Source organism: Danio rerio, chromosome 22 (assembly GCF_049306965.1).
Source record: "Danio rerio strain Tuebingen ecotype United States chromosome 22, GRCz12tu, whole genome shotgun sequence".
Classification (NCBI taxonomy): domain Eukaryota; kingdom Metazoa; phylum Chordata; class Actinopteri; order Cypriniformes; family Danionidae; genus Danio; species Danio rerio.
The window spans coordinates 40137181-40161145 of NC_133197.1; the positions used below are offsets into that span (position 1 = coordinate 40137181).

Consider the following 23965-nt stretch of genomic DNA (forward strand, 5'->3'; position numbering starts at 1 on the left):
TATTTACTGTCATCATGACAAAGAGAAAATAAATCAGTTATTAGAGATGAGTTATTAAAACTGTTATGATAAGAAATGTGTTAAAAAAATCTGCTCTCCGTTAAACAGAAATTAGGGAAAAAATAAATAATTCAGGGGGGCTAATAATTCTGACTTTAACTGCATATGTGTATATATCTCTGGCTGCAGATGGCCAGTCCGCCACTGCTCCTTGGTTCCACATTCAATTTCAAAGGAGCGCTACCCTGTACCAAAATGGCGGCTCTATTGACACATTCCTTCCAATACACAACAACAGCAGCATAGGCGACATCTAATGTGAATATCTATGCACAGCATCCTCATATTCGTAGATTAAATACAACAAACTTTAGCACACAGATAAAAAATTAAATACCTTTTAAAATAGCATTTAAGACTTAAATTAAGCACGTCAATTTCTCTCAAATGACTTTTAATACTTAAGCGCCCGCAGACAGCCTGTAATAGAGCGCAAAACCATTGCAGAAATCCTTTCGTGATGTTTTGTCAGATATCACATCATCAAATGATTGAATCTTCTTCTGAGTTTGGGGTGTACAATGACTGGCTTCATGAGCTTCACCAATCTGCTCTTGCTTCTAGCAACACGTGTCAAAATATCGGCTCGCACAGTGTGAAACTTTCTCATTTACTTTCTCTTTTGAGCAATTTTTCGTCTTTCATGTTCATATTTTGTCTCGTATCTTTAGCCACCGTGTCAAAGGCAGACGCATAGACTGTGTGTGGAAGATCGCATTTATTTCCAGAGGATTTTAAGGTTCTTTTCAGTACTTCTTTGAATAAACAAGGTAACACTTTAGATTAAGTCGTCCCATTTGTCTTTTGTTATACACGTAATGAAGCAGCAATTACACATTTATAAAATGAGAACAGCATCAAACCACTGATATCAGCTCGTACATACATTTGCATAGCAAATTAATCAATTAATAACACAATCATCTTAAACGAAGAACTTAATATAAAGTGTGACCAACGCATGCCAGTTTATGAATTCACTTCAGATCATAGGTGTCAAAGTCAGGTCCTGCAGCTCTGCAGTTTTGCTCCAAACCTAATCAAACACAACTAACCAAGGTGTTCAAGACTCTTTAAAACATAGACTGATTTCACGCAGCCGCCATTTAACACAGCGAAATCGAGGTGGGATGAAACCTGGAAGTATCGCTTGGAGTCGCATTGAAACACAGGAATTGCCGGCAGCTAGCTCTCTGCAACTCTCACATGGTCGCCCGCTGAAGCTAAGCAGGGCTGCGCCCGGTCAGTACCTGGATGGGAGACTACATGGGAAAGCTAGGTTGCTGCCGGAAGTGGTGTTAGTGAGGCCAGCAGGGGGCGCTCAACCTGTGTGGGTCCTAATGCCCCAGTATAGTGACGGGGACTGTATACTGCTTAGTAAGCACCGTCTTTCGAATGAGACGTTAAACTGAGGTCTTGACTCTCTGTGGTTGTTGAAATTTCCAGGATGTCCTTTGAAGAGAGTAGGGGTTTAACCCCGGCTCATTCTGAAAACGTAGTCCAGTGGACGTTTCTGGAGACAGCACAATACGTCCCGGGAGGTGTTTTTTTTTTGTGTTGGGGAATCTGCGAGAGGCCGCTGTGTGTGCTTTTTCCCATGTCTCTCGTGAGTGCCGGTCGCGCACGTGCTGTTCTCTTGTAAACCCACCAGAGGCCGCTATCGAACGACCGTCTGTCTGACTGGCTGAATGATTGACAGGGCGACCGGCCAAATCGACTGACCCCATTCTCCTCCTTCTCTAAACCCAACCAATTTTACCGGATGACCCGCGCACCTGCTTACTTCCCTAAACCCAACCAACAATTGAGAAAAACAAAAGCCCTCGCCTGATTTTTACCACGTTTTCGGATTTCACCTCATTCTCACCCTGTTATGATTTTGTTCACTTTATTTTTTTGGATTCTGTTTTTGTATTACCCGATTTCTGGAACTGCTCTTCCCTGAATTCGAACCCGGTCGTCATCATCAGCTCCTCTCTGCGTCTCAGGTCCACCGACGTACACGACGAGCTAACTGGACAAACCGGTTGCGACGGGAAAGCCCTCCACACGGAGGTAAGCGGTCAGCCGGTATAAGTGCCAAAAGGAACGGCATCATACCGCCCCGTAGCGTTCACTTAAAAAATGAATGCAGCCATACGTACCTCCGGCTACATCATTCAGTGTCCAGAAACGTCCGCGGAACTACGTTTACAGAATGAGCCTGGGTTGGTTTTATCGCTCGCCAGGTTACGTAGGCTGAAGCAGTAAAGCATCCTCACGGTGCCTACCTGCTACCATGAACTGAAGCCTAAAAGGATACTCTTAAAGAGACTATAATGTTGTTTGATGCCTAATCTGCTTTAAATTGTTTAAATTAAACTTACTAAATGATATTAAAGTGATGTTTACACCAAATCTCTGCAGCAGCTGGAGGTTTAGAGTCCACAGCGTGTTGCTGCAACGTTTACAGTGCTGGTCCTATACTTCCGGGTTTCTTCCCACAGCAGCGTCGCTTTCATGCTTTAAAATGGTGGTCGTGTGAAATAAGCCTATTATTTGGATCAGCTGTGTTTAAATAGGGTTGGAGCAAAACTGTGCAGAGCTGCGGCCCTCCAGGATCTGACTTTAACACCTATGATTTAGATATAACACTCAAATGCTGTCATCTATTCACAGTTTCTCTGTAGATTGAGTCGCTGCGGTGTTAGTTAGAAATCAGAAATTTAATCAATTTAAAGCTCATACAAGTGTTAAATATGAAACCCATTAAGAAAGATGCAAGGTCATCTCGCAGGATGAAGCAAAGACGAGCGGGCCGGACGTAAAGGAACACTTATTCATTTATTTTTTTTGAAAGTAGGCTCATTTTACGACTATTTTTAGGGTAAATCACCATTTTTTAATCAATTCAGTTGTTCTCTGGGTATAGCAGGAGCACTTTTAGCTTAGCTTAGCATAGATCATTGAATCGGATTAGACCGTTAGCATCTTGCTAAAAAATGACCAGAGTTTTGATCATTTTACTGTTTAAAGCTCGACTCCTCTGTCGTTACACTGTGTACTCAGACTGACTGAACTTTAAAAGTTGCTAGTTCCTACGCTGAAATGGCCAGAGGAGGGACTATAGTCTCATTCTGAGTATCACTAAACATTACTGAAAGCAGCGCAATGATATTACGCAATGCCTAAACAGCTAACTTCAGTCGATTCTTGCACCCATGAAGATATTTGAGAGACAAGACTGATGCTTTACATAGTAAAATAATCAAAACTCTGGTCGTTTTTGAGCGAGATGCTAACGGTCTAATCCAATTCAATGATTTATGCTAAGCTAAGCTAAAAGTTTAGACCCGGAGATTGACTGAATTGAATGGTAAAACTCTAGTTTGACTCTGTAAAATGAGACTATTTCCACCAAACAGGAAGGGTGTTTAGTTAATCGCTTCTCTTTCAAGTATTACTTGGGAATGTGTTGTACATTGTACAGTGCATGTGGTTAGGTTGCGATTCAGACGTGGACACCTGAGGGATGATCCGAGTGCTTTTGGAGGTCATCTGCTGCTGAGCTTCTGCTGGAGGAGTTGATATCTGCTGATCTGCTGCTCAGAGACGGACGGCTGCAGGCCCGAGAGAGCCTCACTGAAGTCTTCGGAACACAGAGTCAGAGAGCTGAGCTCCGAATCAACACCTGCAACACACGCACAGACAGCCACACAAGCACACACACACACACGAAAGACAGACAGAAAGAGTCGATGAAAGTAGTGCAGAAACTGTGAAAGACTCCTTTACTCAAGCAGATCAGCGCTTCATCAAAGCTTTTACTTGTCATTACACTAACAAATGACAAGCTAACGTTTATTTATCTCGATCTTCTGAATTTTTCACAAATAAAGGTGCTGAAGATGCTCTTTTTCTGTTGCTTTCTTAATATATTGCACATCCTTACACTAAATTACAACCATAGTTAAGAAAAATGTAGGGACATTTTGAAGAAAAATGCAATGGTTTCAAGAATGAGAACTTAAAATATGAGTTAACGATGATAAGATGGCGAGACCAGCGATGAAAATAACAGAGTTGAGATTAACAGGGGTGACAATATGAGTTAACAATACCAGAGTTGATGATAACGGAGTTGACGATAACAGAATTGAGGATAACAGAGGCAACAATACGAGTTAACGATAACGGAGTTGACGATAACAAAGTTGACGATAACAGAGTTGACGATAACAAACATGAAGATAACGGAGTTGACGATAACAGAATTGAGGATAACAGAGGCAACAATACGAGTTAACGATAACGGAGTTGACGATAACAAAGTTGACGATAACAGAGATGAAGATAACAGACTTGGATATAACAAAATTGAGGATAACAGAGGCGACAATATGAGTTAAAGTTAACAGAGTTGATGATAACGAAGATGACATTACGAGTTAACAATAACCAAGTTCACAAAAACAGAGATAAAGATAACAGACTTAAATATAACAGAATTGAGGATAACAGAGGCTATAATACGAGTTAACGATAACGGATTTGACGAAAAACTGAGTGGACGATAACGGAGTTGAGGATAACGGAGATGAGAATATGAGTTGACGATAAACGAGTTAACGATAATGTAGTTGACGATAACGGAGTTGACGAAAAACTGAGTGGACGATAACGGAGACGAGAATATGAGTTGACGATAAACGAGTTGACGATAATGGAGTTGACAATAACTGAGTTAGAGATAACAAAGTTGATAATAACGGAGACGATATTATGAGTTAACGATAACAGTTCTTAATAACAGAGATGAAGATAACAGAGTTGAAGATTACAGAATTGAGGATAACAGAGGCTATAATAAGAGTTAACAATAACGGATTTGACGAAAAACTGAGTGGACGATAACGGAGTTGAGGATAACGGAGACGAGAATATAAGTTGACGATAAACGAGTTGACGATAATGGAGTTGACGATAACGGAGTTGACAATAACTGAGTTAGAGATAACGAAGTTGATGATAAAGGAGACGACATAATGAGTTAACGATAACAGTTCTTAATAACAGAGATGAAGATAACAGAGTTGAAGATAACAGAATTGAGGATAACAGAGGCAACAATACAAGTTAACGATAACAGAGTTGACGATTAACGGAGTTGACAATAACAGAGTTGACGTTAACTGAGTTGACGGTAACGGAGTTTATGATAACAGAGTTGACGATAACAGAATTGATGATAACAGAGTTGATATTATTCGTTGACTGTATTAGAGTTGACAGTAACAGAGCTGACGATAACAGAGACGAGAATGAGTTAACAATAAGAATTCAGAATAACAAAGATGAAGAAGACAGTTGACAATACCAAAGTTGAAGATAGCAGAGTTAAAGATAACAGAGTTGACGATACAAAAGTTGACGATAACAGAGACAATGATATGAGACGTGATAACAAGTTGACTATACCCAAGTTAACAATAACAGAGTTGAGGATTGTAGAGTTGACAATACCAGAGATGAAATATCAGAAATGAAGATAGCAGTGGCGACAATATAATAACAGAGTTGACGGTACACAAGCTGAAGGTAACTGAAGGTCGCTGGTTCGAGCCCCCAGCTAGACCAGTTGGCTTTTCTGTGTGGAGTTTGCATGTTCTCCCTGCGTTCGCGTGGGTTTCCTCCGGGTGCTCCGGTTTCCCCCACAGACCAAACACATGCGGTACAGGTGAATTGAGTAGGCTAAATTGTCCGTAGTGTATGAGTGTGCATAAGTGTGTATGGATGTTTCCCAGTGATGGGTTGCAGCTGGAAGGGCATCCGCTGCGTAAAACATATGCTTGAATAGTTTGTGGTTCAATCCGTTGTGGTGACTCCAGATTAATAAGGGGACTAAGCCGAAAAGAAAACGATGAATGAATGAAATTGATCATTATTATTGTAGCGTTTAATAATAATAAACAAATCCCAGATTCTTGATTTCATTATATTTGACAAAATGTCCCACAGCCCCTAAATATAATTTCAGGTAATTTTATACAATATTAGATGAGCAAAATCTGATTTAGAGCATGTAAATGTCATAATTCATGCACACAATTTATGCTGACAGACTCCTGAAGCACCACATTTGATGAGCCAGCGCTGCTTATTGCTCTGAGGAGTTGCAGAAACAGTGTTTGTGGCCTTTTCTTTAACGTTTGGCATTTAGCTTGACCTGCTAAGCCACAGTCAGAATGACACTGCATGAGCAGCACACACCTTCAGTAATGCGCGAGATCTTCCTCTTGACTGCGCACATCATGGCGTCTGAGCAGAGGGAGTACAGATCCGCTCCGGTCAGCCGAGGTGGACAGGACTCCACAATATCAGACAAACACACACTCGCATCCACCTTAAACCTGACACAACACCACAAACACAGAGTCTCTATTAGGGATGCACAAGTACAGATGAAGGCAGAATTATTGGCCCCCCACCTGTATGTTTTTACAATTTCTGTTTATGGAAGAGAAGACCTTCTAAACATACTAGTTTTAATAACTCATCTCTAATAACTGATTTATTTTCTCTTTGTCATGATGACAGTAAATAATATTAGACTAGATATTCTTCAAGACACTTCTATACAGCTTAAAGTGACATGTAAAGGCTTCACTAGGGTAATTAGGGTAACTAGGCAGGTTAGGGTAATTAGGCAAGTTATTGTATAACGATGGTTTGTTCTGTAGACTATCCAAAACAAATATAGTTTAAAGGGGTGAATAACATTGACCTTAAAATGGTGTTTAAAAAATTAAAAACTGCTTTTATTCTAGCCCAAATAAAACAAATAAGACTTTCTCCAGAAGAACAAACATTATCAGACACACTGTGAACATTTCCTGCATCTGTTCAACATCATGTGGGAAATATTTGACAGAAACATTCTAATATTTTTAACTTAAACTGCAAATATATCGAAAAATCATTGTGATAATAATAGCATATGCCAGTGGTCCCCAACCTTTTTATCACCCTGGACCGGTCAACGGTTGTCAATTTTAAAACGGACCTGGGGTGGGGGGCTGTCTTCACGTGAACACAGCTGCTGCGCTCGAGCATCCAGGTCAATAAACCAGGTTATCGCGGTCTGATTATGTTTCAATCAAGGTTTATATGCATCAAATACATAACATCTGTGCCAAACATCTCAACTGACGAACTTATTAACAATAATACAACCGTATAGCCCAATTAAATGTCTGCATTGGCATGTTACAGCCCTAATGAGTATGATTGTGTGAAACTCCATAGATACATATTGCAATGATTTCGGGTACTTATTTAGCGATGCACGCACACATATATGCACAATCCTTAAATGCTCTGCACATTTGGACTCTATTATACCTGTTTTATAACTTTATACTATCAACAACCACCTCTGAGCTATTCACCTTATTCTCCGCAGATGAGTGGGCGCTGCCATTTGAATCTTTTTGGCACGAGACTTCCGGTCTCATTCACTTCCATTCATTTTCAGACATTAAAAACTGCTCGTTTCGCGGTTTGATGTTGTAAACTGATATTTCCTTGTTATATTATTCTACTGGGTCTGTATAGTCATGCAAACATTTGTTTGTAGAGCAAGTAGTTTGACCGTTTTTTGCCGTTTATTATTTAATTATATTTTTTATTATATTTATTATTTAGGCGAGTGAATCGGAAGTTCTAAGACAATCGCGAAAACAGGAGCACCTCCGGTCAATATTCTAACGATCCTTCTTCCCGCTCCGTGGTGGATTTTGGCATAGTCCATTTCACGTGAAATGGCGGGGGTGAGTGGAAGAAACCAAGTCGCGGGGGGAATATTTTCTACAGAAATAATTTATGATTTCTTATGTGGCCCGTTACCAATTGTTCCACAGACTGTTAACGGTCCGCGGCCCGGTGGTTGGGGACCACTGGTATATGCAATATCCACATCGCAGAAAAATGCAGTAAATTAAGTTAAAACAAAAAGCCTATCGTCCCATCAAATATATTGATATAGATCAGGGGTGGCCAACCCTGTTCCTGGAGAGCAACCTTCCTACAGATTTCAGTTGCAACCCATATCAAACACACCTGCCTATAATTATCACGTGGCGTTCGGGTCCTAATTAATTGGTTCAGGTGTGTTTGATATGGGTAGCAGCTGAAATCTACAGGAACGTGGCTCTCCAGGAACAGGGTTGGCCACACCTGATATAGGTTAAAATATATATTTTTTGTAAAAAAATAAAAATAAAAAAGGTTTTCTAGATTCATCCACCATAATTTTGTGGCTCAAAAATATCGGTTCAGGCACTGGTACCATTTTAAAAGTATCAATTTAGCACCAGTATCAAAATAACCCCAAACGATACCCAACCCTAAGCTGAACGCTATTGGTTTACAGAGATGGCAGATTATTTTGCTTGTTTTAAGGAAAAACTCATTTAATTTTGGCATATTTAGTCATGGCATACATAGTTATTCACAATAAACTGCGATGAGGTTATTTTAAAATTCCACTCATAATCAAGAACAAAAAAGCGACTGAGTGTGAGGATCTGAAGAGGTGGTGTATAAACTCACTTGCGTAAGATCGCCTTGAGAACCTGAAGCTGCGACTCTCGGTCTTCATTTATACCAACATACACCAGCTTATCAAATCTGCAAATAAAGACAAAAACTGGGGTCAAATCATTTTACATTGTCTTTTAGCATATACAGCGCTCAACATATACGAGTTCACCCCTCACAATTCTCTTATTTACATGAGTATTTTCTATAGGAAGCTTCACAATATTACATTACTGCATATATATATATATATATATATATTAGTTTAGTCCATGCTGAAGCCAAATCTGGAGCTAATCTGACAAAACAATTCATGATGACGCTCCAAAATGGGTACACCCATATGTATGTTAGGGGAAAATATTAAATAAAACATTTTAAAAGAGCGAAATTCAAGAGAAACAAAAATCATATCTTGTTAATACGTTTGCAATTTTTTTGCATTGATTTAATTGCATTATCTTTTTATTTCTAAAGATGTTGAATGATTAAAACATTATTTTAATAAACATATCTGTTTAATAAATCTGTTTTGTTCAAATGCACCAACATTACGCTCACCGGCCACTTTATTAGGTACACCTGTCCAACTGCTTGTTGAATCAGCCAATCACATGGCAGCAGCTCAATGCATTTAGGCATGTAGACATGGCCAAGAGGATCTGCTGCTGTTCAAACTGAGCATCAGAATGAGAAAGTCAGGGGATTTAAGTGACTTTGAACGTGGCATGGTTGTTGCTGCCAGACGGGCTGCTCTGAGTATTTCAGAAACTGCTGATCTACTGGGATTTTCACGCACAACCATCTCTAGGGTTTACAGAGAATGCTCCGACAAAGAGGAAATTTTCAGTGAGCGGCAGTTCTGTGGGCGCAAATGCACTCAGTGTAAAATGAGTGGATTAAAGATTCTTTAGGGTCAAATAAAAGCTGTGGATCCGCAATCAGCATTTGTTTACCTGCCGGGCCTGAGCAGTGATTGGTCCAGCAGATCTGGACGATTAGTTGCTCCAATCACGAAGACGTCTCCAGACGAATGAAGACCATCCAGCTCTGCCAAAAGCTGCGAGACAACCCTGCAGACAAAACAGCAATGCTCATTTATTAAGTGCACCTGTGATGAAAGGTCTTTGTAAGCTGTTTAGACAGAACTGTGTGTGGTTATAGTGTGTCCACAGTCATATTAGAGTGATATTAACACAATAAGTCTATTTATTAAAAATTCCGGATGTTAAAATAGGATCCAAATCCCTGTGACTTTTAGTCTTAGTGCAACGTGACGCAGAAGTGCAATTTACTCCGCCCACCAAATTGATTGACATCTGTGTATTAACATGTCTCTATAGTACACATATAAACATGTCCACAGTACAGGATTTGCAAAGAAACTGGGATTAACTGTTCTGTCCAGTTACTTTTGGTCCTTTAACAAGTGGGAAGCACATATGCAAACTGCTGTAATTCCTACACTGTTCACCTGATTTGGATGTAAATAGTCGTAAATTAAAGCTGACAGTCTGCAGTTTAAGCACATCTTGTTCGTTTCATTTCAAATCCATGGTGTTGGTGTATAGAGCCAAAATTGTTAGAATTGTGTCGATGTCCCAAGATTTATCGACCTAACTGTACGTACAGCCAGCTCACCTGTCCATCACTCCTCCCGAATCTCCACTGTGTCCTCGATTAGGAGCCAAAGAGTCCAGTTCATCAAAAAAGATGATGCAGGGAGCCGCACTTCTGGCCTTACTGAACACTGACACACACACACACACACACAGAAATATTAACACGCGCAATGCAATAAACATCGGGATAATCAGTTGAGAGGTCAGAAAGAGGAGGCCAATGTCAAAGGGACTGGTCACTTCATGTGTTTTTCCTGATCTCATTATATCTACAGCTAAATGCAGAATTATTAGCCCCCTGTATATTTGTATTCCCCAGTTTTAATAACTCATTTCTACGAACTGATATCTTCGTGATGATGACAGCACATAATATTAGACTAGATATTCTTCAAGACACTAGTATTCAGCTTGAAGTGACACTTTAAGGCTTCACTAGGGTAATTAGGGTAAAGTTAGGGTAATTAGGCAAGTCATTGTATAACAGTGCTTTGTTCTGGAGACAATCCAACACTAATATTGATTAAAGGACCACCTGTTTGAATTACGATTGGCAACACAGCATGGCGTCTCTCTGAACACTAAGGCTGTTTCTCAATTCCAAGAACGCAGAGAACAGACTTGCGTTCTTGCGGAAAACGGTCTTGCCAGGAGTCCTCGGAAGAACGAACTCAGGAGACCGCGAGGGCAGAGAACGTGTTCTTTGAGGAATTGAGATGCTGCGTTCTTCCTGATGGTCACATGACATTCACGCGTTTTAAATGGAAATTATTTAAACACTACAGCATTCATACAACGATTTACTGTTTCCCCCCTCTTCAAAATATATACTTTGCATAAAAACATTATCAATATACTCTGCACAATATAAATAAAACAGATTTTAATACGAATTTCAGCAAACAAACACCCTTAATGTGTTTATTCCTTTATTAAGATGTTCATGTTAATGTTTACTTTCACCATTTCATTTAGGGAAACTCCTGAGGTAAATAAGTCATATCTTTGAACTTTAATAATAAATCTAATTAAAATGCTGCGCTTCCCACCTGAAGTCGCAATGACTTCTGGGACTTCCAGAGCGAGTTCGCTGCTCAACTCTGCATCAGTGCGTCCTCAAAATCAAGAACACATCCGGGAAGTTTCACGCGTCCTCCGTACTTGCGTTCTTAAATATTGGAACTGAACTTAGGCAGCTGATGATGAAGTTGCACGAGAACACGATATTGAGAAACGCATATTGAGAAACAGCCTATAACAGGTAAAAAGAGTCTTCGAAGCTATTGAAGGGTTCGGATTTCTACCTTCCAATCCATCTCAGCATGGATCAACTTTTATCCTTTCATCATCATCCTGTTTCTCATTATTTTTATTAAATAAGATTATTTGATTATTTAACTTTAAACTGATTTTAACTAATAAATAAGTTAAACACACTGCTTTATGTAGGAATGTTCAGGGGATTTGCCTGTCTCTTTGTTACTATTTTCAGGAGCCCTCAAACTAGAGGTCACGGAGATCTTAAGTGGAACTGAAGGACTGAGGACTGGAAACAAGTATTTTTATTAATATTTTTATAAGTTAAGTGGCATTTAAAGGCTTAACTAGAGTAATTAGGTTAACTAGGCAGGTTAGGGTAATTAGTTATTGTACAACGATGGTTTGTTCTGTAGACTATCGGGAAAAAAAATAGCTTAAAGGGGCTAATAATATTGACCTTAAAATAGTGTTTAAAAAATTAAAAACTGCTTTTATTCTTGCCGAAATAAAACAAATCAGACTTTCTCCAGAAGAAAAAATATTATCAGACACACTGTGAACATTTCCTGAATCTGTTCAACATCATTTGGGAAATATTAAAAAAAGAAAAAAAAATTAAAGGGGGGCGAATAATTCTGACTTCAACTGTGTATATCTGTAAACATCTCAAAAAAGGTGTTTTGGCGTTTCGTGACCCTTTAAGGGGGCTAATAATATTAACCCTAAAATAATAAAAATAAATAAATAAATAAAACAAATGAGACATTCTTCAGAAGAAAAAAATATTATCAGACATACTGTGAAAAATTCCAGAATCTGTTCAACATCAGTTTGGAAATATTTGAAAAAAAGAAATAAATAAATTCACAAGAGGGGTGAATATTTCAACTGTATGTGTGTATGTGCAACAGCCAGATGCAACAGCCTTCCCAACACATGAAGTGATCAGCTGTAAACCGGCCCAACATCAAAGTCTGGCATCGTCTACCTGCCCTACCCTAATAGAGATAACAAAAAACTCGAGAAGACTAGTGTAAAATACACACTTAAACACTAATAATTAAAGTAATTTTAAAAGGAAGTTACAAAAAAAACCCACAAAATACAAATGATGAGGTTTATTTCCTCTTACCCTGTCTGATGTTCTCTTCACTCTGACCAACATACATGTTGATGAGTTCGGGACCCTTCACACTGAAAACAAACACGACACAATGAGATTTATTGCAGATCTCTAAACACTTATAGTAGATTGCAATATGAACCCAATTTCACCAGAAAAACTCTATTCAGAGAGAATTAATCATATTACACAGGGATAGTATCAATATATCAAGCATGCATAAATCAAACAACATGTAATATATCAAACATGCATAGTCAAATCCACAGGCAAAATAATGTAGCTAATTCTACTACAATCTAACCACTATATAGACTACATGGTATTAATAATTAAACAGAATTAATCTTTATTAAAGCTGCAACCCTTATTATTTCTTGAGCCTGCACGGTTTAATGAAATGCTCACACGGCCTTAAACACAGCGTGTGACTTACAGGGGGGTTTGAGCCCATAACTAACGCTTCATCCCCCCCTAAAGGACATCAAAACAAGATTTCTGTGTGGTCAACCCTTTAATAGCGAGAAATAGCTTACTCTGATCTAGATCTTAAATGACAATGCTAATAATTATAATAATAGATCATACAAGTATACATTTGTCCACCCCTGTAATGGTTCATACCATTGCGAGTGCATGACCTTGCCCAGCAGGCTATGCAGGACAAGTGTTTAAACAACACTATGTAAGACTCTTTTCTTGTAAAATAAGTGTTTGTGTCTACATTTAATCTTAAATTTATTTAATTAAAGTAAATTTAGAAGCATATTTAAAAAAAAAAAAAAAACTCATGTGCATGCAATCTCTCATGGTCATCCTTTTATTGGTGCAGGAATGCAAACTAGTGACAAGCGATGTATAATTCACACACTGCTTAAAAGCACACAGAACAAATTAAACCAAAGCCAATCATGTTGATTTTGTTAGCTCACATTTCTAGTTTCATCCTTGCATGTCATTAGGAAAACAAACAGTTTGCTCTTTTAACTTTAATCGAAATCAGAAAATACACCTGTTTGTTTCCAGTTAAATTCTCAGATTAGATGAGTCTGAGGTATTGGGCGGGGCTAACACACTTAACCACGCCCCTTCAGCTGTCAGTTTAAACAACAAACAAAATGGTGAGCTCGAGGAGTCTGCTAGGTCAGTGGTTCTCAAACTGTGGTACATCTACCACTAGTGGTACGCAGGCTTCCTTCTAGTGGTACGTGGAGGAGTCGCTGAATAATTTAAGTAAAAAAAAAAATGGACACACTTTAACCCTTTGACTTTTAACCCTTTCAGTAAATTGACTCTAATAGGCTAAACCTTTTATTTTTTAACTTTCTAATGTTTGTTATGTATTCCATCAAAGCTAATCTCCTCCCCATATTTGTAATGGTTGTCGGGGGCTTATCCTGTATTTTTATATCCCAATGTCGACAGGTATGGTTTAATGACACACAAAGCCTATAACACGCAGTAGGCAGATCTAATTTCTAAATTAAATATGTGAATCCAAGTCATAGATTTAAAGCTAATGTTTAGATTTCAAAGATATACAAATAAGTCACATGCAGCATCTATTTCAAATTTTTTCAATAACATTTTATATTAATATGATCAGAAATAGCCTTTATTAATGAGGTCCAAGGAAAAATTCAGGTTTTTATAAATAGGCTACTATATGTTAATACTTTACATTTAAGTACAGCAGTTTTCTTTTTACTTTTTAAGAACATTTCTAGTTTACTTTTAGAAGCACATTTTAATCTAAACATTATTTATTTATTTTTTAACTTTAGGCACAGGGCAGTGTTAATGTTCAAGCTATTTTTTATGTTAAAAGTGGCTGACAATAATAAATATTCATAATATTAGAAATTTATCTGCCTCATTTTAGAACTGTACAGAGCTTTAGCTGCTTAATTAGGCCTACTACGCTACTGTATTTCAATACAGGTCATTATGGTGGTACTTGAAGAGACTATTTTTTCTGAGGTGGTGCTTGGTGAAAAAAGTTTGAGAACCACTGTGTTAGGCTATAATAACTCTCTACTACAGCCAATCAGCTTGCAGTAGAAAAAACAAGCCACACCCACTGTTTTAATATTCAGTTTCTCTGCGTCACAACACAAAAAACAAACAGTCACAGCTTCTGGTTCATGCGGACTTTGTATGGATCAATGTTCTGATCTGTGGCTCAAACACACGACACTGACCATCCTGTGATGTGATTATTATGGATGTTGATGCTGATTTGTTTTCAAATATTTCCCTAATGATGTTGAATAGATTCAGGAAATTTTCACAGTATTTCCTATAATATTTTTTCTTCTGGAGAAAGTCTTATTTGTTTTTTTTCGGCTGGAATAAAAGCAGTTTTTAATAGTTTTAAACCTATTTTAAGGTCAATATTATTAACCCCTTTTAAGCTATATGTTTTAATAGTCTACAGCAGGGGTGTCAAACTCAATTCCTGGAGGGCCGAAGCCCTGCACAGTTTAGTTCCAACCCTGCTCCAACACACTTACCTGTAGGTTTCAAACAAGCCTGAAGGACTCAATTAGTTTGATCAGGTGTGTTTAATTAGGGTTGGAACTAAACTGTGCAGAGCTGCGGCCCTCCAGGAACTGAGTTTGACTCCTGTGATCTACAGAATAAAGCACTGTTATACAATGACTTGCCGTATTACCCAAACTTTACCCTAATTACCCTAGTTAAGCCTTTAAACGTCAATTTAAGCTGAATACTAGTAATTATTCTAGTCTAATATTATTTACTGTCATCATAGCAAAGAGAAAATAAATCAGTTATTAGAAATAAATATTAAAATTATTATGATTAGAAATATGTTGAACAAAATCTGCTCTCCGTTTAACAAAAACTGAGGGAAAATATACCGGGGGGCTAATAATTCTGACTCAAACATTAGGCAGGGGTTACCTGAGGAAGGTCATGGTGCATTCAGTGGCCACAGCTTTGGCCAGCAGGGTTTTCCCGGTGCCTGGCGGCCCGTAGAGCAGGAGTCCGGAGCGCCGCAGGCCCAGCGACAGCAGCTCCGGATGCTCCAGGGGAAGCTGAATGGTGTCCAGGATCTCCTTCTTCACCTGTTGGAGACCGCCGACGTCCTGCCAGCTTACCGCCGGGATCTGAGTGAAGAGAACACAACATCAGCCATTAAATCAACATTTACTCTTCTTATTTTAATATCTATATAGCAGTGCTTATTATAAGCCATGAATCTGAGCGCTTCATTCATTTATAAAACTTTATTCATTTATAACAACTTTAGGGTTGGTCTATTAGTCATTTAGGGTGGGGTTATCAGTCATTTAGGGTGGAGCTATCAGTAATTTAGGGTGGAGCTATTAGTCTTTTAGGGTTGGTCTATCAGTCATTTAGGGTGGAGCTATCAGTAATTTAGGGTGGAGCTATCAGTCATTTAGGGTGGAGCTATCAGTCATTTAGGGTGGAGCTATCAGTCTTTTAGGGTGGGGCTATCAGTCATTTAGGGTGGAGCTATCAGTCATTTAGGGTGGAGCTATCAGTCATTTAGGGTGGGGCTATCAGTCTTTTAGGGTGGGGCTATCAGTCTTTTAGGGTGGAGCTATCAGTAATTTAGGGTGGAACTATTAGTCATTTAGGGCGGGGCTATCAGTCTTTTAGGATGGGGCTATCACTCTTTTAGGGTGGAGCTATCAGTAATTTAGGGTGGAACTATTAGTCATTTAGGGCGGGGCTATCAGTCTTTTAGGATGGGTATATCAGTCTATTCGGGTGGAGCTATCAGTCATTTAATGCGGACCTATCAGTCATTTAGAGCAGGGCTATCAGTCATTAAGGGTGGGTATATTAGGAATTTAGAGTGGAGCTATTTTGTATTAAGGGCAGGGCTGTTAGTCATTTAGGGTGAAGCTGTAAGTAATTTTGGGCTGGACTTCCATTAATTTAGAGAGGGGTTATAAGTTATTAGGGCGGAGCTACCAGTCAATTAGGGCGGGGTAATGAATTATTCACCGTGGGCCCATCAGTCATTTAGATAGAGTCTATTAGTCATTTAAGGGCGGGGCTATCAGTCATTTAGGGCTGGGCTACCAGTCATTTTGGGCGGGTCTATTAGTCATTTAGGGTGGAACTATTAGTCATTTAGGGTGAAGCTATAAGTAATTTTGGGCGGAGCTATCAGTAATTTAGAGAGGGGCTACAATTTATTTAGGGCGGAACTATCAGTCAATTATGGCAGGGCTATGAGTCACATAGGGTGGGGCTATCAGTCATTTAGGGAGGGTCTATCAGTCATATAGGGCAGGGCTATCAGTCATTTAGGGCGGGGCTATCTGTCATTTAGGGCGGGGCTATCAGTCATTTAGGGCGGGGCTATCAGTCATTCAGGGCAGGGCTATCAGTCATTTAGGGCGGGGCTATCTGTCATTTAGGATGGAGCTATTAGTACTTAAGGGATGGGATATTTGTAATTTATGACAATGCTAATAGTACTTTTTGGCAGGGCTATCAGTCCTTTAGTAAGGGACTATACTAGAAAGCATTTGAATGGTCAGAAATATGAGGTGACATAAAAAATATTTATACATTCACTTATTTAGGCGGAAGTGACAAACTGCAACCTTTGGATGTTTATCATCTTCTACTGATACAAACATGGACACATCAAAAGTTTGCAGTCTGTCACTTCTGCCTAATCGGATCAACAATTTTTTTGCCGTCACCTCATACTTTAGTTTCTAATCAAATCTTCTAGCCAATCAAATGCTCTCTAGTGTCTGACATGCCCCGCCCCTTCTTCTTATTGGCTGCTCATTTGATGCGCTTGAGCTTAACCACTCTCAATGGCAAAGCTGTGAGAAAAACTAAACACTCTTGGCTGTTTTTAAACGGGAGGAGCTACTCTATGCCCCGCCCACTCTTCATGCTTCAGTTGAGATTACGCCAAACATCGTTAAAAAAAACACACATTTTAAAGCACTTCGCAGGACCTTTAAGTCTGTTATATTTTGTTATATTTGTCTGATTGTCTATTCTCTGTCTACTGCGTAAAACATGTCAATAAAAGCAGGGTAACTGTACTTTAGGTGCTCCAATAGCTTGTGAATGCGCCTCCTGCAGGACGTCCAGCGCTGCGCTGAAGTCCTCAGAGGTAACACTGACCCCAGAAACACACAGATCCTCCTCCTCCTGTTCACTCACTGCTTCTGGAAAACTACCAAACACAACATTCACTTCTCATCCACACTACAGAAAACCAGAGCACATCACACCTGTCCTCAGGTCTCTACACTGGCTTACAGTCACATTCAGGATAGATTTTAAAGTATTACTACTTGTCTATGAATCACTAAGGGTGCTTTCACACTGGTCTGCACGCGGGTTCATTTGACGTCATAGTACGGTTCGTTTAGCTAGTGTGAAGTCTTCTGAACTTGAGTGTGCACCCGTAAACCGTACCCGAGTCCGCCTGAAAGAGGTGGTCTGGGGTACGGTTCATGCGAACTCTGGTACGGTTTACTTCTGATGTGAATGCAATCGTACCAACTATTGGAAGTGAACCACCGACTGTACAACAAACTATCGTTTTCATAACGTTCGTTCGTCCGTGTGTGTGTGTGCAGGGCCGGAGCAAGCTGAACTGCCGCTCTAGGCAAAGGACAATCACGCCGCCCTCAACCCGAAAGTGACTGGTTATCAAAGTGAATAGCGGGGGGGAAGGGGTGGGGGGAGTGAGGTGTTGCGGACGCTGCCCTCTCTATTCTGCCGCCCTAGGCGTGGATATAACTGAGGATGCGGGTGGTGAGGGAGGTGTCGCGGACATAACCGAGGATGCGGGTGGTGAGGGAGGTGTCGCGGACATAACCAACGACGCGGGTGGTAAGGGAGGTGTCGCAGACGCCGCCCTCTCTATTCTGCTGCCCTAGGTGGCCGCCTAGGTCGCCTTTATGGACGCGCCGGCCCTGTGTTCGGATGCCGCCCTCTCTATTCTGCTGCCCTAGGCGGCTGCCTAGGTCGCCTCTATGGACGCGCCAGCCCTGTGTGTGTGTCACTTACCGTACCTTGGTGACAAGTGGGACTGAGACTGACAGCTTCTGCAGACACTGTGTGATGTTCTGAATGTTTATAATATGTTTGGGGCAGATCGATGCGAGTCGCTTTCTGTACATCCAAAATAAAAGGCTTCAGTAAAAGCAGAATGACCGCGTTGTGCGAACGTCTTTTCATTTCGGCGCTTGCTTTCGCGGCCGCCACCTAACAACGTAAACAAAACAGCAGCTCGATGATGCAAGCATACCGGGGTTCAGAAGGAAAAAAAAACAGTGTGAACACAAACCAACCGGGTGGCAAGGGGGGGACAATTGAACTTGGGTACAGTCCTGCTAATTGAACCAAGTGTGAAAGCACCCTAAATGACCTAGGAGCTCAATACATTACAGATCCCTCAGATCTTTAGGATCAAGTAAAGTAGAAACCCCAAGAGTTCAGTGAAAGCAATGATCTGAGTCCTCATGTAGAAAGACTTGAGTTGAATTAATACTAAAACAATGCGTACAGACTAAGATGTAAATGTGCGTACGCAGTAAAAAATACCGATGTATGAAACACTGCGTACGCGGAATCCCACGCTTATTCTCTTTGTACATCAGAATGAACGTGAAACTACCTCCTGCCCCTAATACATATTCTTTTTTTTTTAAAGATTTATTTTTGGCCTTTTTGCCTTTATTATTAGATAGGACAGTATTGAGACAGGTAGCGAAGTGGGAGAGAGAAAGAGGGGGTAGGGTAGGGAAATGTCGTCGAGCTGGGATTCGAACTCGCGACGCCCTGATGTGCTATTGCACCATATGTCAGCGCGCTAGCCACTAGGCTATTGCGCCGACCCTAATAAATATTCTAATGACTCCACTTCGGCAAAACCAAAAAAAAAAAGCGACGGCAAAAGCAAGCAAGAAGAGAAACTTGACAGAATGTGAATTGGAGGTGCTCCTATCGGAGGTAGACCGCTAAGGTAGAACTTGGCCAATGTGCTTTCTCCTTTTATGCTCCAAGGGCTTGGAATGAGCTGCAAAATCAGCTTCATCTAAATCAGCTTCATCTTGACACTCTTTTTCACTTATCTTCTGCACAACGTCTTAATTGCTTTTTATAATCTGATCCTTTTATGATTGGTGATTTTGTATATTTGTTTTATTTTTATGTGAAACTTTATGTGCTGTCTGCCGTCTTGACCAGGTCTCACTAGTAGAAGAGACAGTACTGTCTCAGTGTGATCTCCTGGCTAATTAAAGGAAACGATAATAATAATAAAATAGACTTAAAGAGTGTGCCTTACTGAAGCCAGCGGTGTGAGTAGAGCAGGAAAAAACACTTACTACGTCTCCACAAGTCTCCTGTGAGCAGCTTTTCCAGCATTGGTCAGAAGTGCGCACAGATCTCCTAAAACAAATCCCTATAGAAACACACACATTTGGATTACGCAATGAGACAAAGTGTTTTTCAATTTCAGAAAGATAGCTTTGAAATTTTTCCCCATCATTTATAGTAACATGCTCTGATTGAACATCTAGGAAGAAAAAAAATAGGTGGGAGAAAAAAAAAAAAACGAGTGACGGGTAAACATATATCATATATATAACATGTATGTATCAGTGAATGAGCGCTGACTCCCAGATCAGCTGTACACCCTGTAAGACTTGAAATGCATTCATTCATTTTCTTGTCGGTTTAGTCCCTTTAATAATCCGGGGTCGCCACAGCGGAATGAACCGCCAACTTATCCAGCAAGTTTTTACGCAGCGGATGCCCTTCCAGCTGCAACCCATCTCTGGAAAACATCCACACACACATTCACACACACTCATACACTATGGACAATTTAGCCTACCCAATTCACCTGTACCGCATGTGTTTGGACTGTGGGGGAAACCGGAGCACCCGGAGGAAACCCATGCGAACGCAGAGAGAACACGCAAACTCCACACAGAAACGCCAACTGACCCAGCCGAGGATCGAACCAGCGACCTTCTTGCTGTGAGACTTGCTTGTTCTACCCACTGCGCCACCCCGTCGCCTTGCTTTTATATTGACAATACAATAATAAGACGAAACAGATGGATTGAAGTAAATATATTAATTAATACGCATCAGACTCAGTGTGTAAGGTGTGTATGTGATGAATATCTTGCATATGATCACAACAAAGAAATTTCGGACATCAGTGTGCAAAGACTTTAAAGGTGTGATGTCATTTCCAGTTTTGACTTCAGAGAAAATGAAGCTAATGGACGACTGAACATGCACAAATGAGATGATCTCACAGCGGTCTGTTTGGCTATCCTGCCCAGATTGACGTCTTTCCCCAACAGCAGGTCCTCGCTGAGGCTGGAGAGCACCGTCCTCCGCTGGTCCTCCGACAGGCTCTCTATCGCCACCTGGTGGACAAACGCCGCCATCACATCTGAGGGTAACTCGTGCTGGCTGCTCACCGACCCAACCACCACCACACTGCAGGACAAGGCAAGGACATTTAAAGGCACGGTTCAACCCAACGTCAACATTTTCTCACTATTTACTCACCCAAACCAAACTCTGAAAACAGAAGAAGATCTTTTGAAAAATGTTGCAAACCTGTAACCATTGACTTCTATAGTTTTTGTTTGACCTACAATGGAAGTCAATGCAGGTTTGTAGCAGGTAGTCCCTTTGAGCCAGGGATGTCAAACTTAGTTATTGGAGGGCTGCAGCCCTCAGTTTAGTTCCAACACTAATTAATCACACCTGATCAAACTAATTGAGTTCTTCAGGTAATGCTGTGTTCCCACCAGACGCGGAACGAGCGGATAAATCGCGATATTCCTGTGTAAATAGACGCGTGAACATTTGAGTTTACTCGCTTCATTCGCGCGTGAAATAATCCACTTTATTTGCGCGTCAAATTTACTTCACAACAAACGCAGATTGGCGTGATGGGCAGGGCTTCTGTCTTCCCAGTCACTCTAGCTTCGTTGCTAAATGGCTAACATGGATTTTATGCGCAAAACGCTCAATTCCCGTCGCTTCAGTCGCGCGTATCATGCCGCAGGATGTCTATTTCCGCTTTTGTATTGACTTAGTATGTAAATCACTAATCGGCGCGACGTTTCTGTTACTCTGCAATACACTTCCGAAACACTAGTTGGTAGTGAGGTGTTTACATTCCTCTGTGTCGAGTTTCTTCGCTGGTGTTTTGTTTTTTTCTGAACGCTTCCTTAAATGTACAAGTGGCTCAAACGCGCTCATTTTGAGGCAGGAACTGGCGGACGTGCAACAACTTTAACCATAAGGTAAACACAAAACAAAACTTTCCATCCGGAGCTCCTTCACGGGACTCCACACTTGTAAACAATCGCTCCAACGGACTCGTGCGGCTCTCGGTCCCGCCCACACTTGTCAGCGCTACCAAGCCAACCAATCACAGAGCTTGCACTATGCGTCGTTGCGATGTCTAGTTAAATTTTGGCCCGTTTTCACTAAGTAGTACGGTACGGTTCAGTTTGGTACGCTTTTATGGCCATTTCCACTGTCAAAAGGTGTACCGAACAGTACCGTACCACTTTTTCGGCACACTTTTGAAAGGGTACCAAACACGAGAAAGGGCACTAAAAGGCGGAGCTAGATGCACAGCTGAACGCAATTGGTTTACAGAGATACGTCATTCGATTACGCAACAAGCCAGAATTAAATCAGAAGAGCCGCCATGTTTAAAACACACAGCCGAGAGATTGTTGTAAATACTCACGCTCGCCTCCCTCGCGACAGCGCATATGAGATAAATGACGTCAGTATAGAATAACTGGTTATGATTATTACTGAACCAATACCGAATTGACTGCTACTGGGTGTATGATAGAGCACAATGTGTGATATTCTTCAAAGTATCTTCCATTGTACGACAGAAGAAAGAAGCTCGTGAAGGTTTTGAATAAGTGAAGGGTGAGTAACTAAACAATGTTTGGGTGAACTATCCCTTTAAAATGTTCATCATTTAGGTTTGGTGGTCAGCTTTATTAGTTTTACATGCATCCAATGTCATAAAAACTGATTTATTTTCTCTTAATATACTTTAACCATCACCTCATTGTTCAAAGAGTTTCTTTATAGGATCGGTTCATTCCAAACCGTGCCTTGCATGATGCAAATATGGATCTACATACATTTGTCATGGTAATTAAATAAGTCCTGACGTCTCATGACTTTCTTTTTTTATTAATAACACCCTAAAGTCTTCGCAGCCCATTTACATTCATAAAGAGCTGCATTACACACTGCATGAAAGATAGAGGAGGAGAGGTAAAGGAGAGTGGGCCTTACAAACCACCTGTAGAAAAACACACTCTATACAAGCATTCATTTTCCTTTGGCTTAGTCCCTTATTTATCAGGGGTTGCCACAGGGGAATGAACTGCTAACTAAGCTAGCAATGTTTTACCCGGCAGATGCCCTTCCAGCTGCAACCCAGTATTGGGAAACACCCACACACTCATACACTACGGCCAATTTAGTACATCAATTCCCCAATAGCACATGTGTTTGGATTGTGGCACCTGGAGGAAACCCACGCCAACACGGGGAGAACATGCAAACTCCACACAGAAAAACAAACTGACCTAGCTGAGACTCAAACCAGCGACTTTCTTGCTGTGAGGGCACAGTGCTAACCACCGAGCCACCGTGCCGCCCACTAAATGAAAGTGTTTTTCCATGACATTATCTCTATAAGATCTGCGTTTGCGTGGACTCTGCAGTTGTTGGCACCTCACCTGGTATGAACAGCTGCAATGAGCTGGCAGAGGGTTGCAGCGACCCTGCAGTCGGTCTCAGCGCCGTCTCGTGACTGGCCGAGTAGCTGCAGGTTTCTTAGCAACAGAAGACACGGGTGATGGAGCTCCGCCCTCTCAAAGACAGACTTGATCTTAGCCTCGCTGGCAGCTGCGGTGTCGGCACACAGAGTCACACAGTCCACCTGCACACACAGCATCTTTGAAAATCCACTCGTATGATAGCTAGTGCTGGGCTAAGATTAATCACAATCTAAATAAGAGTTTGTAAATACATAAGATGAAGTGGGGGAAATGAACATTGAACACGTCACCATTTGTCAGATGCCGTTGGCTTGAAATTTCACCAGATGTTTGTAACAACAAAAGAAATCCATATATGAAAAGAAATCAAAACTTATTAGTTTATAAATAAAGTTTTGTGTAATGAAATGACAAACGTAAAATCTATTGAACACATGAAGAAAGGAAGGTGCCAAAAGACATGGAAAGCCCAGACAGCAGCTGAAATCTCT

At 40.6% G+C, this 23965-nt stretch overlaps 1 protein-coding gene across 4 annotated transcripts in view; it reads right to left on the bottom strand.

The window, feature by feature from the left end:
* Window positions 1-763: 763 nt before the first annotated feature.
* Window positions 764-23965, bottom strand: part of pex6 (peroxisomal biogenesis factor 6) — a 37629-nt gene continuing 14427 nt past the window's right edge. For 2 of the 4 annotated variants that reach the window (XM_001332616.10, XM_073937656.1), the window contains 11 exons: window positions 23433-23635; window positions 20952-21138; window positions 20007-20083; window positions 17710-17842; window positions 15568-15773; window positions 12652-12713; window positions 10279-10387; window positions 9594-9710; window positions 8650-8727; window positions 6310-6449; window positions 764-3730 (listed from right to left, as the gene is read on the bottom strand). In XM_001332616.10, the coding sequence (XP_001332652.6) occupies window positions 3594-3730; window positions 6310-6449; window positions 8650-8727; window positions 9594-9710; window positions 10279-10387; window positions 12652-12713; window positions 15568-15773; window positions 17710-17842; window positions 20007-20083; window positions 20952-21138; window positions 23433-23635 (1449 nt within the window). In that variant the 3' untranslated portion in view covers window positions 764-3593. Of the gene's footprint in view, window positions 3731-6309; window positions 6450-8649; window positions 8728-9593; window positions 9711-10278; window positions 10388-12651; window positions 12714-15567; window positions 15774-17709; window positions 17843-20006; window positions 20084-20951; window positions 21139-23432; window positions 23636-23965 lie in introns of those variants that run through there. The other 2 variants (XR_012397962.1, XR_012397963.1) reach the window with 2 other exon arrangements.